General features: G+C 41.8%; 1 protein-coding gene across 3 annotated transcripts in view; it reads right to left on the reverse strand.

Annotated features, from left to right (window-relative positions):
* Positions 1-12733, reverse strand: part of PPARGC1A (PPARG coactivator 1 alpha) — a 369019-nt gene that overhangs the window by 68152 nt on the left and 288134 nt on the right. Inside the window, exon 1 of one of the 3 annotated variants that reach the window (XM_009565460.2) lies at positions 631-880. The exons of the other annotated variants lie outside the window; for them this stretch is intronic. Within the exon in view, the coding sequence (XP_009563755.2) occupies positions 631-678 (48 nt within the window). The 5' untranslated portion in view covers positions 679-880. Of the gene's footprint in view, positions 1-630; positions 881-12733 lie in introns of those variants that run through there. 3 annotated transcript variants of the gene reach the window in all.

Consider the following 12733-nt stretch of genomic DNA (forward strand, 5'->3'; position numbering starts at 1 on the left):
CCATTTGTTGGACTACTCAGATTGACTGCAAACCCTGGTCTATGGGACATTAGCTACAGCTTCATTATTCCAGTATCGCAAGAAGCAGAGAAACATCTCCTTCCAGAAATCTCTTTTAAAAGCATCTAAAGCCAAACAGGGTATTCATTCTTGTGTGCGTGTTTGAATTCTGCAGCTGATAAATGAGGAGAAAACCTTTGACGGAGCACTATGAAACAAGCAATTAAAATATAACGCCGTCGGTTAATTTTATCTTTTTTTTTTTCTTCGAAAAAAGGAATGTTAATCTTATTCTAAATAAACATGGCATTCTTCCAACCAGGCCACTAAACGCCACTGGAAAGACTTCAGACACCGATTCATATCAATATCTTAGAGCATAAATATTGCATATGACGGGAGAGCAAGCCAGAGGCACATGAAAATAGTTTCCAACTGCAGGAGATACTGATGACAGGAGCTCAGCTTTGATTTGCTCAAGGCATCGCAGAGTAACCTTAAAATAGCAAACTTACTGGAGTTAAGATAAGATTCGGACTTGTTAGCAAAGTCCGCTGCCTCGGCCGCCCGGCCGGTGCCCCGCCAGCCCCCTGTCCCCAACAGCCCCCGCACCCACGGCTGCACCCTCACCTCCAGATCGCTCCATAGAGAGTCCTGGTTGCACATGTCCCACGCCATCCAGCTGCGGAGCGACGGCAGGAAAGCTGGCAAACCGCGGTCCAGAGCCAGGCAGGCAGGCAGCACACACTCATGCAGGCAACGAGACCCTCTCTGAGAGTGAACCGAAGGCACCTGTCTTACTACTGTTCCCCGTCACATGACAAAGCTATTAAAAAGTAGGCTGGGCTGTCACTCATCCAGCCTGCTGGTGCCGCTGCTCCAGCCTTGACGTCACCCAGGGGCAGACCCAGCCGGCACCGAAGGGAACCTTCGCAAAACCTCTCCTCGCAGCTCGATTCAAAGCGCGTTTCCACGCCACACCCCCGCACCTCGGCTCCTGCCGTGCCACGCACCGACGCTCTCCCCGTCTTCTTTTTTTTTTTTTTTTTTTGGCTCGCTTTCTTTCCTTCCTCCCCCGTCTCAAAGCAAACAACAGGCAGAGCTGTGTTTAGCATAAAGAAAAAGTTTAAGTGCATGCTCCGAATAGCCCAAACCCAACCTTTGCAGCGCACGCCCCGAGCCCCCGGCACCGTTTCCTTTGGAGAGGCGATCCCAGAGTTCAGCAAAAGTTATAAAAGCTTCGTACATTTTTGTGGGTTTTTTTGGTTGTTGGGTTTTTTTCAGGGGGGGTCTTATTTGGTTTTTTTTGCCTTCACTCGGGGATTTTGCACTTTGCCAAGTATTTTGGTTAGGTTAATGGTCTCTCGTCGAGATAGTTTATCCACACCAAATGCATCAGCAAAATTCTCCTCCCTCCCAGCATTTCCGAGGAATGGAGTGAGTCTCTATAAAAAAAAAAGCATTCATACAGTTATCTCACCTGCTACAAGAAGGGAGCTCGACCCTGTTCCCCGCTAGATCATAGTATTCCTCAGCTGCTCTGCAATGATTTCTGCGTCTCAGTGTAGTCCCGCAGAAACCAGGAGTGCTACAAGGAACTGCTACAGTCCTGCCCGTAACCGCTCAGACCCCTGCCTGCTTTTTCTTCTCAGCACCGCTGCCTCGAGGTGTATTTAGGTATAAAAACCACACACCAGCCCCTCTCACCTGGACTTAGCATTTTTTCATTGAAAATCAAAAAAAGAACCAAACCCTCTTGCCGTGTGAAAATGCAGCAATGCTGCTGACAGAAGCGACTCCTCATGAAAGCCTTTCCCAGATAATAGGGGCTTCTGCAGGTGCAACTGGTTTATGATGCCCCTTTGCACTGCATACACAACAAACTCCAAGGAACAAATCAAACTGCAAAATATTGCCCACAACAGGGGAAACAAAGGTCTTGTTTAAGTATCCCCACCTGCCTGCTTATTGTTTTAAGTTGCATTTTTTTTTAAGTAGCTGGGTGCAAAAATTCTCATGAAATGTAAGCGCTGGCTCTGTCGTGCTGGGCTACCAGTCAAAGTCACAAAACTATAATTGATCATCCTCCTTGTCATGAAATATTCATTTTCATTGTTATTTGCAAACTTGAGTATTCTAAAGGCTAAATGAATTCAATTATTATACAAGGCTACGGTGATTTTGCTGAGAAAAAATAAGTAAAAGAACTACAATTCTTGAAATAGCCTTTTTCCAGCAGACACTGGAAACTTTAGAAATGGTAGGAGGTCTCAGATATATTCTTAGCTTATTTGTGTTCGCTTGTAATTCATTATTGCCAGTCCTGATAAAATGTACAGTTTTCCCAGCTTGTGCTTAAGTTGCAAATCACATCACACTGTTGTATTTTCACCAAGCACAGATGACAAAAATGGCATTGTTTTTACTTTACTTAATTAAAAAAAACCACAGCAAAATACCGAATGACTACAGAAAGCCTTTCCTACAAATGATTAAATTAACGGTATTGCTTTGCTCTCACAACGAAAAAAAACTCATTTCCTTCCCAATTATATGCTGATTTAATGATAAAACTGCAGTAAATTATTAAGATCTGGGGCAAAGGTGAGTACCTCTATCCCCTGAACAGTCAACTGTGAAATAATGCTGGGCACCTGCCTGCCTGGAGTGGAGTCGGTTCATATTAATTATTATCTGTGGATCCATGCTTGGTGGAATATTCTCCTTCAATACCTACTTATAATTGTGTTCATTGACTGTGCCGAATCCATCATCTGTTTTTTTTGAAGTTTCATTCACACCTTTTATAGAAATGTATTTACACTGGAACATTTCATATTGCTGTTTTGGATATTTTGACCTGCTCATGTTGTTTCTATTTTCTACATTTCCACTTCACTGCTTTCCCTTCAAATTAGCAAGTTAACTGATAAATATAAACTGTGACCTTAGTGGTGCACTAACCATACAAGCTTCAGAGATTGGAGAACTTCCTTAGTGCACGGTAGACAGCAATAGGTAATAATATCAGAGTCCCCCAGAGCTTTCCTATGTCTGTGTCCATATTACAGCTTGAACTTTGCCTGCACTTCCAGCATTACCTAGAACGGATGCCAAGCATGATTCCAGCTACAAAAGACTGTAAGGCTTCAACAAGGCTTCCCCACCGCTTGGGAAGAACATATATTTTTTTAAAATAGAAGTGTCCAACCCAAGCCATAGTATAAATTTACTCAGTAAGATCTTTATTCCCACATTTTTTAATGCACTTTTTCGGAGCATAGTGTCCGTAAGAGGAGAAAAGCAATGAAGCCAGTCACACTGAAGATGTAGTTTGGAAACGGTGCCGCCTCAGCATATGCAAATAAAGGCTGTGAAACCCAGCCAGCACCTAAGCTGCCCTCCTCAAAGTAAACCTTGTCTTCTCAATGTTCCCTAGTAACTTTAGGAATGCTCTCCCCTTGTGTTTTGACAGCATGGAAGAATTGCTCAAATATCTTCCCTGGGGCAATACCTGACCATGCAGACAGTACTTGGTTCCATAACAACCACATACTAACAAAACTCTCTTACAGCTGGTGAAGTCTGCAGGTCCACTTGGCCCAGTCTGCCCTGTTGAAATATCTGCCATCAGACCAACTCCTGAAGCACTGCACTGTCCCCGTTTTCAGGTTACTCTGTATCTAGTGTCAGCATTCCCCAATTTTGCCTTTACTTCTTCAAGGGCCACAATTCAAGAAAGTTCTGGCAAGCCTTCCAACAGCATTTGGGCACAAATTCCCAAATCCTGATACATTTTTTTAACAGGACTGGAAAGTATGGCTGTCTGCAACAACAGGGAACAGAATTCAAAGACCACAGCCTTCAAGCCCTCTGTGCCTGAGTTTTTTCCTGGGTTCAGCATTCACTTTATGTCTTTCTCCTCTTCTTCCCCATGCTCATGTTTTCCATCATGCTCATGTTTTTATTCTCTGTAATTTAGATTTCTCAAATAAGCTACTGATTTTGGAGCCCTTGTGATTTTGAAATCCAAAACTTAGTCCCTTACCATGTCATGAGGAAGAAAGAATTTATGTCCTTGCCCCCAAGACTATAATACATGCTGATTTTCAAAAAGTGCTGGAGTTCAGCAATGTGAGGTTTGCAAACCAGTTTCACACCAGTTCAACTCCTTTCACTTAGCCCTCCAAGAGCGAATGGCCTTACCATAGATCAGCTAATACTGTATATAAAAGAGCAAATGGCACTCCAAAGTTGTGTTAGCATGAATTGTGTTCTATATAAAGTATACGTACACTATTAATTTTTTATTAGAAATCTTCCTTCTGTGCATCTTTACTCGTATTTTGCACAATCTTGTATTTGTTTTCCACTCCATTTTGTTCCACTTCTATCTTATTTGTTTGCTCTTTTTTTTTTTTCTTCTCGGCTTCTTTTCCTTATTTATCCAGTTTATTCTATCTATAATATACCCTCAACAGCATAAACCCATGAGCTAAACTCCTTGGACTTTTGCGTTCATTGGTGCAGTAATTCTACAGTGGGATAAAGCAGTGTGCCCTCTCTGATTTTGTAAGGGCAGTTATGAACTGATTGTTTTGGATTTTTACACAGATGGAAACTACAATGGTGCTCGGTACTATCTCTCTGAAAAAGTCAAGCGATATGGGCCAAATTAATTCCTGGCCCAGCTTTGGGCCACAGGCTGCTGTCTGAGGAGTTGTATATGTATTACAGAGTCCAAAATAACTTTCTCCGAACAGCAATGTGTTACTCAAGTTACTGACACCAGGCTGAATTTTGCCACATATGCCTCCACAGACTGAAGGTTCAAATAAACAGCACTGAATGCCAGGGGAAGTCACTTGCTTCTTCAAATGCAAAGGGACCTAACTCTAAATATTCACTATTAGTGCAGATTAACTGATTATCAACGTTAACCAGGCTTGCAGACATGCAATTCTTTATAAATTGGTGCTTGTGTAAATCCTTCCAGCAGTGCCTGAGCAAAGCAAGAGCAGAAGAAGTCTTCCTAAATTTTCCTCATACATCCCTGAGCATCTCCCTCTTCACAAGCATATTTCACTTACTCATTATTAAAACAAGAAAAGCAGAGCCACTCCAGCTGATTACATAAAAAATACATTTGTCACTTGTTTCCCCTAACGTTTGGAGCATACATGCTCCAGGACCCCCATTTCCTATGATTTGCAGGAAAATCCAGCTTGTCAGGCCTGTTAAAAGCAGCATGAACAATGTCTTTTACTCAGGTGTTACTCTTTCGCAGAGAGACTGATCTGTAAAAGAGCATCTACATTTAAATTTATTGCCTCTATATGTTTGAGAAACAGAACAACGTAAACACATCAGTTTCTTGGGGAGGTTCTGGTGCTGTTTGAGCACAGGCACCCAGGCAAGCCAAGGAAACATACTCCTGTTTTGTGACTTCTTGCACAATGGCAGAACAGGCAGGACCACATCAGATTTTCATCACCTCTCCTTTACTCACCTCACCACTGACATTTCCTTGGAACAAAAGAAATCATGAAGCTCTTCCCCCCTCTCTTTTCATTCTATGTACTTAAGTCCCTGTGAAGAGACCAAAATCTGTTCATGTCTGATATTATGAGACCTGGGGAACTGGCTTCTGGCATTCCTGTTCAGTAGCTGGGAGCGTACCCCCACACTCAGAAGTTGTACCCTTTCTCTTCCCCTTCCAGCCTTGCTAGGATGCCCAGACAACCCCTTCTGGGGATGAGCAATCATTGTCTCTAGCCGCATAAGGGTAGAACCTGAGGAAACCTCAGGCATACACCTTGTATTTGTAACTCTCTGCAGGGCCTAGGAAAACCCTACCCAGATGCTCCTCGTTACCCTGATTACCATCCACCTTGGAACATCTTCCCTGGGGCACCTGGAGCATTACCCTGGAGTTCTTGCTTCCTGGCTCATTCATCATTAGTTGCAATCTAGTTTTTACTGACTTTTTCTGAGATATGTCTGCAAGAGGGTGATCCTTGGAACAACTGCTATGGATTTGATACCTTAGGGTACAGAAAAGATTCCATGATGCAACAGTAAGCAATTTGGTGGGAGCCAAGGCTGTTCCAAAGCTTCCATCCCTCTAAGAGGCTGCCGCCTGGCTCTTTGCAGCTTGCTTTGCCACCTAGCCATTTAGCCACCAATCTGTTACGTCCCAGCTTGGAGAGAAACCGTGGTGCCTGGGCTGCCACAGCAGCACAGCAGAGCACTCTCCCTGCTAGCTCCACACCAAGGCTTGTGGTGGTTACTGGAAGAAAAAAGTCCTATATTTCCATAACATAGCCTAAAATAGCTGGGAAGGCGATTGCAGTGGAGCACATACAAATCTGCAGCACAGCTCTGGAGAGAACAGTAACCTTTAAATACTCTAAAATCAAATCTTGTTTTACACAAAACTGCTACGGTAAAGTTGATGTGAACGAACCACCTTTGAGTGAAGGAACAGAGGGAAAGGCAGTGGACAGCTTTAGTGCCTCCTAGCAATTTTTTTTTAATAAACTAGAGATGACAGACAGCCTTACCAACACATCTCATCTTCAAATAAGACTTTCTGCAGACAGAGTTCAGTGGAACTGAGTCAGCCTTTTTTCTTGGGCCTAGCTCTTGGCGTTTTTCATATTAAAACAAAGTATAATGTGAAATAATTCTGAACTGTAGTCATCTGATCGGATTTTAGCAATGCAGGCCACAGATTTGCTCTGCTACAATTTTAGGCAAACAAAGTAAAATTAATATATCACACAAAAGAACTGGAGTTGTTTGTTTGTTTTTTTAAATCTGCTTATGTACCAGGTCACCCTTTATAGGGTTATGCCTGGTTGTGGAGGAGAATGAGCTCCTGCAGACACTGCTGTTGGTGGGCAGCAGAACTTCACAGGTGCAGCAGCAAGCACACACTGCTTGGACTCTGATGATCCTGGACCACAGCAAACGTCCCCTTCCCCAGCTGCCCACAGCCCCAGCACCCCATTTTCCCGTGCCAGCTGAAGATTAGGCCAAGAGGAGATGGAGTCACCTCCCTGCAACAGCCAACACTATCTCCCACAGACAAGGCTGCTGAAGGATCAGCTTTGCCTGACCTCTTAACTAGTAGTTCCTGCCAGCCAAAATTGAACCCTGAAGTTATATTTAGCCAGAACCCTTCATGAATTGCAGTTAACTTGCAATATGCAAACTAGTGTCTAGTGCTAGAGGAATCCCTATGGGTTTCGTGGTTCCACTCTCTGCTCAGAAGTCCAATTATTCATTTTTCTTGAAGCTGCAATATTAATCTAAAGAAGTTGCACAAATGGCAAGACAAGTCATCCTCCCGCCATCCCCAATTCAGATATCTGAAATAAAGGAAGATAAGCATTTAGCCCAGGGGTTATTAGCTATAGCAAATGCAGCTGTAAATCTTTGGGGGCTGACCGTCCTCCAGCGATGCTTTTGACGAGATATTTGTCAGTACTTCCACCTTTGACTCAAGGCCAAATAAACTAGTACTGCTAGCCATAGAAAGGTTTGGGCTGAGTTAACGTTAATATTTTATTTTAGTTTAGTTTAGTTTAGTTTAATTTTAATTTTATTGTATCCAAATCACTTGCCTGCATATCTATATAAGAAAATGTAGTAAAGTAAAAGGGGAGTTAAAGTGGCTGGAGGGGATAATGGCTCTAAATACTTTGGAACAGAATGGGAATTTTTTAATAGATTTAGTCAGTTTTTGAATCAGACCTTATCACAGAAGATGGGACAAAGACATTTCAAAGCAGAAATTCCTCCACCCATTTCCACCTTTTTTAAAATTTTCATACTACTTAGGCTTCCCCAGCTTTCCTCAGTGAATGGAACAGGGATTTCATTGTCTGTCACCATTTTGGATATCTTTGCTCCTGTACTTGCTGAACATCCTTTGCCCTGGGGCACTGGTTAGTTTCACAATTACTTATAAAGCGCTATTAGTGAAGATTCATACCTCCTCCCCGAAAGATATTACATCACGCCAAGCAACAGATAAGACAAGTTTCATGTACTTTCATGTTTGTCCCTAATGGATCTCTACTATCATAAAATTCCTGACAATCTGACACAATTAAACTTCATTTGTTGCATCTGCTCTGTGTAACTCCACATGCAGAACAGCAAGTCAGGGCAATGCATTTAACCAAAAGCATTGAAAGGACAGCGTAGAATTTTCACTGAAAGAAAGACTTCACTGGAGAGCACCTTCCCCTTTTGCCCATTGCAGGCTTCCCCTTCCTCTCTGAGGAACAAAGAACCAAATAAAAATAGGAAGCTGTCAGAACACAAGATTATTTTAATTTATGTTGCAAGTTGCTATGCAAAAAGCCCTCTGAAAAAACAGCAACCCAACACCAAAGAGCACTTCATCATAATATTATAACCAATTTATTAAACCGAGATTGCATAGACTGGAGAAATGAGTGTGACACGTCCCTGGGGGTTTTCTGGAGGTAGACCTCCAGCTGTTTCATGCTCACATGCACTCCTGTTTACAAAGACATGGGAAAATGTTTGTACTTCAGTTCAGTGCAGTACAATTCTACATTGTTTGCAGGTTTTCTTTAAGGCAGGGTAGGAGCATGCACAGCAAGCTGGATACGTATGCTTTGGGGAGACAGGGCTACCATCTTCCAGGGAGAGTGCAGGAAACACACCGTGTTTGTTAATTTGCATCCTGGACAATGCTATAAATCCAGGCATGGCTGACAATTCCTGCCCAGTAAACATGCTCAATTTCATCTCCCGTAAAAAAAGCAAGCAGGCACTAAATAGCAACACATTTTGATTTTCATTTAGCCACTTTAATGATAGGTGATGTTAGCGGAAAAGATCATTTATCTTCAGATTTATTTTATATGAGATAAAAAACCTTGCCAATTTTTTAAAATTCATTTACACAAGTGAATAAATCTTCCCAAACAATAAGTGGGAAAGTCATATTTCTTTAACTTTGCTAAATTCTGAAAATGCTGATCTTGAAGTGAAATAGATGGTACTGGCATTTTAATCAAGAATATAAAGACTCCACTTATAAATAAGAGGCACAGCTATACTTAAGAAAAAAAATCCTCTCCAATTCATAGAACAGCCTTTCTTGTGCATTTTGTCAAAATCTCTGACAAATCAGTAGAGAAACGTGCAATTTTTATATCACCTTCATTTTTAGATCAGTCCCAATGTGAAGGCTACCTAAAAATAGACTGAATCTAACCTTTCAAATATCTATACTGCTGCATACCAGAAACACAAGCTTTCAGTGCCTCTCATGGCTTTCAGAGCCTTGTGCAGTGCCTGTCTTCCCCTCTAACACATTATCCCATGTTGCACATTTTGCCTAGGCACGAGACAAGCTGCAAGTTGCCATGTGCAGTGTATTGCGGCATGTGGTACGTCTTCATTTGGGACATGAAGCAAGATCATCAAAAACAGCCTTCTCTTTCATCTGTTTGAGTTTGCAACAAAAAGGACACCGTCAACACTGAACCCACTGAGTGGGGATGTGAAAATGAAGCTGCGCTGGCTGGCCCAGCAGCTCTGGGCTGAGCTCTGCTCAGAAAAAGCAAGCAGTCTGGTTTGCAGCATACCACTCAAAACTATGCGGGGGAACAATAAGATGTTTTGTCTTATTGTTTGCTACAGTGCTTGCAGAAACACTTCTACCCGGTTGAAGATGAGACTTCCCAACAGTGCACTGAACTCTGAGTGACTGGTGTAGAATTACAAGACAGCAGAATACACGGTAACTATTTCTTTGCATCGCACTTTCTAAATTGTGATTCTGCTTGCCCTTAACAGTATAGGTTAAATTCCTCCTAGCAACTTCAGGTCAGTGGTACCTGAAAAATCAATAGCATTTAAGTTGATGAAGTTATAACAAGGGTGATTTTGGCCCAGGCTGTACAAACTTACTTTTATTGTATACATTCTTCACTGGGTATTATGGTTCAGTGAATATATTTTCATGTTCTCTACTGCTAAACATTCTGCTTAGCAGGTCCTGAAGCTTCAGCAGGATCTGGAATGGGAGAAATCTGTACTGAAGCAGGTTGTTGGGCTGCCCTGAAGGCTTTGAGTGACTGACTTTTGCTTACACGAAACAGAAAATCACCCTTGTACCAGTTATTAGCTAGCTACTCCTAGCAGGAAGGAGCTTGAAAGGACTTGCTTTTCTTTGTTTACCATCATGCCCGAGACCAACAGAGTCAAAAGTTTATCAAGTCATTTAACTCTGTCAAAAAATAAGCCAAAATAGCTTACACTGATTGAACAGTGAAACAAAGCAGAATCAGACTAAATGAGTTCTTTCAAAGACTTTTGGATGGGAAATGTCTTGCCTGCTGACAGGGAGGCAAGACTAGCAAACAAAGGCATAGGAATAAATACTATTCAATAAAATATCGATTTCATTATTACCACCTATTCAACTTAATTTCCTTGGCATCCATATCCCTAATGCAGGTTTGTGATAGATCGTACAATCACTTTTTAATTAAGCCCTACTGTGCTTTGTATTAAGAACAAGGCAGTAGACATTATGGCACAATATATCTACCAAAATATTTAATGCTTATCCTTTTCATTTTGGTATTTAAAAGTTGTTCTCTTAGGAGGTGGTATCAGTATTTAACAACATTCTTGACAGCAACTATAAAAAGCAAAAAGCTTCATACTTAATCCAGCCATGTCAAAACTGAAACCCCTTAAAATACTTGTTTTCTGAATACATGGTATTTCTCTTGCATTATTTTATTATTACCCAGCTTTCAACATCTTAAGGTGCAAAACTTGTTCCCTCTCCTACATACGGATGAGATATGAAGTGGCAGAGGTTAGAAAACTGATATTTGACCAACACAGTTGAATGGAAACAGATGTTATTGTCCTACAAGAGATACTTAATGCGAAGCTGTAGAAGACCAGAAGCTTCCTGGGGTGGTAGTATTTTCTCTGCTTTTTAGGTCTCTGTTAGTATACTGCAGCTCTGCTGCTTGTGATGGGCAGATTCTGTACAAGAATAGCAGCTCTTCTTCCAGACTACTGGCACTTTTCAGAGGGCAACATTCACTTTAATTACTAAAATGTACCCACCTTCTTCTTCCAAGGAAGAAAAGACTGTGGTTGCATATATAATGTGGTTTTAGTTTTTAATGCCAGAAATGAATCAGTAAACATAGTTACATTATGGTATACTATTTCTTATTCTGTACCCATAGTAACCAAATTAATCTCAAGGTGCTGCTGGCATTAATTCAATCTGAAGCTCATACTTTGGATTTCACATAGGTGCCTTCATCCTATTCTTCTTCTCGACTAATAAAATGTTAATATATGGCAATATATTTATTTCTGGTTCAGTTCAAGTGGAGGAGGGCAGTACTTTGCAGAAACCTAATTAATATCAATCATATATTACAGCATTGTGTGGTTTACTATACAAAAAAAAATGGTGCTAGCATATGAGGATCAAACAGATAACTGAACAACTTTTCTAGTTGTTATTTTTCTGTTTCTAGGATAGTGGTGGGCAGTTTTTCCTTACCCTTCAATCTCCAGTTTGAAAAATCTATGACATGAGGCCCTAAACCATCCCTAAATAGATCACATACCCTAGAGAATCAAGATGAAGGAGAACTGGAAGCATGAGATCCTGATGGCTCCCTCTGTAGCACTGTGAGCTCGCGCACTGCTGGAAATTAGCTAGATCCTACAGTGACCCAGCAGTGCTGTGTTCACCAACACCCACTGGTATGGGTTTTCCCTCACTGGGATCTACTAGCCATTAGCAAAAAAATTTTCAGTTGTTAAGGAAAAGACATCACCCAGAAATTACACTTGAACCACTCAGGAGACATAAGCAGCTCAATAGCCACAGTGTGGCTGTCCTACTCTAGACCATGACAAAAAAAATGCAGCTCTTTTCTCAAGGCTGAGTTTGTACACCGTGAGACATCAGGGACACTACTAAACAAGTTTCAGAATCTGCTCTACTCCCCAGTTAGAGAGGCTTTCCAGCAAGGTTCAGAATCAGTTCACATTTCTTGGAGCCTTTTTTTTTCAGGTGCTTGCAGTTGCATTGATTCCCAGTCCCCAAGCATTTTGGTACTTTCAAAATGCTTACCTGTGAGAAAGTATAGCCCTAAACCATGCCCATGCCAATGCCAGAGCACTACGGCCAGATCCTGTCATCCTTATTCACCGTATGCAGCAAGCAGTCACATCTAAACCATGAGCTGGTATGAGGAGTTAAAGCAGTTCTTCTTGATGAGCAGAGGGAGTGTGGGGAAAGCCACACATCACCAGACGATGATCTCTGCTTCAAAAAGAAGCACTGTTATTCCAGTGCTGCTCTGTGTGGAAGTTCAGACCCCAACCATGTAGTCTACAGCTGCACTGAAGCTTGACTTTGCACCTCAAATAAGCCTGCACAGCCCTCCTGATAATTTCAGGTTCTGTCTTGGTAACTGTAAAGCTCTTGGAGCACCCAGTGTGCTGCTGGGCACCCACTGGCATTGAGCACGGACTGCATACTGCATCCAAGGGCACAATATAGTCCTTCACTTTTACAAACTGCTACAGAATAAGAATTCCTAGAATGGTTCAAACACATACCAGTTCAAATCTGGGTACTTTCAGACTTCTTCTTGTCTATTCCAATTTATGTATTTCGCCAGCTTCAAAAAACAGA

This window comes from Cuculus canorus, chromosome 4, assembly GCF_017976375.1.
Source record: "Cuculus canorus isolate bCucCan1 chromosome 4, bCucCan1.pri, whole genome shotgun sequence".
Lineage (NCBI taxonomy): Eukaryota > Metazoa > Chordata > Aves > Cuculiformes > Cuculidae > Cuculus > Cuculus canorus.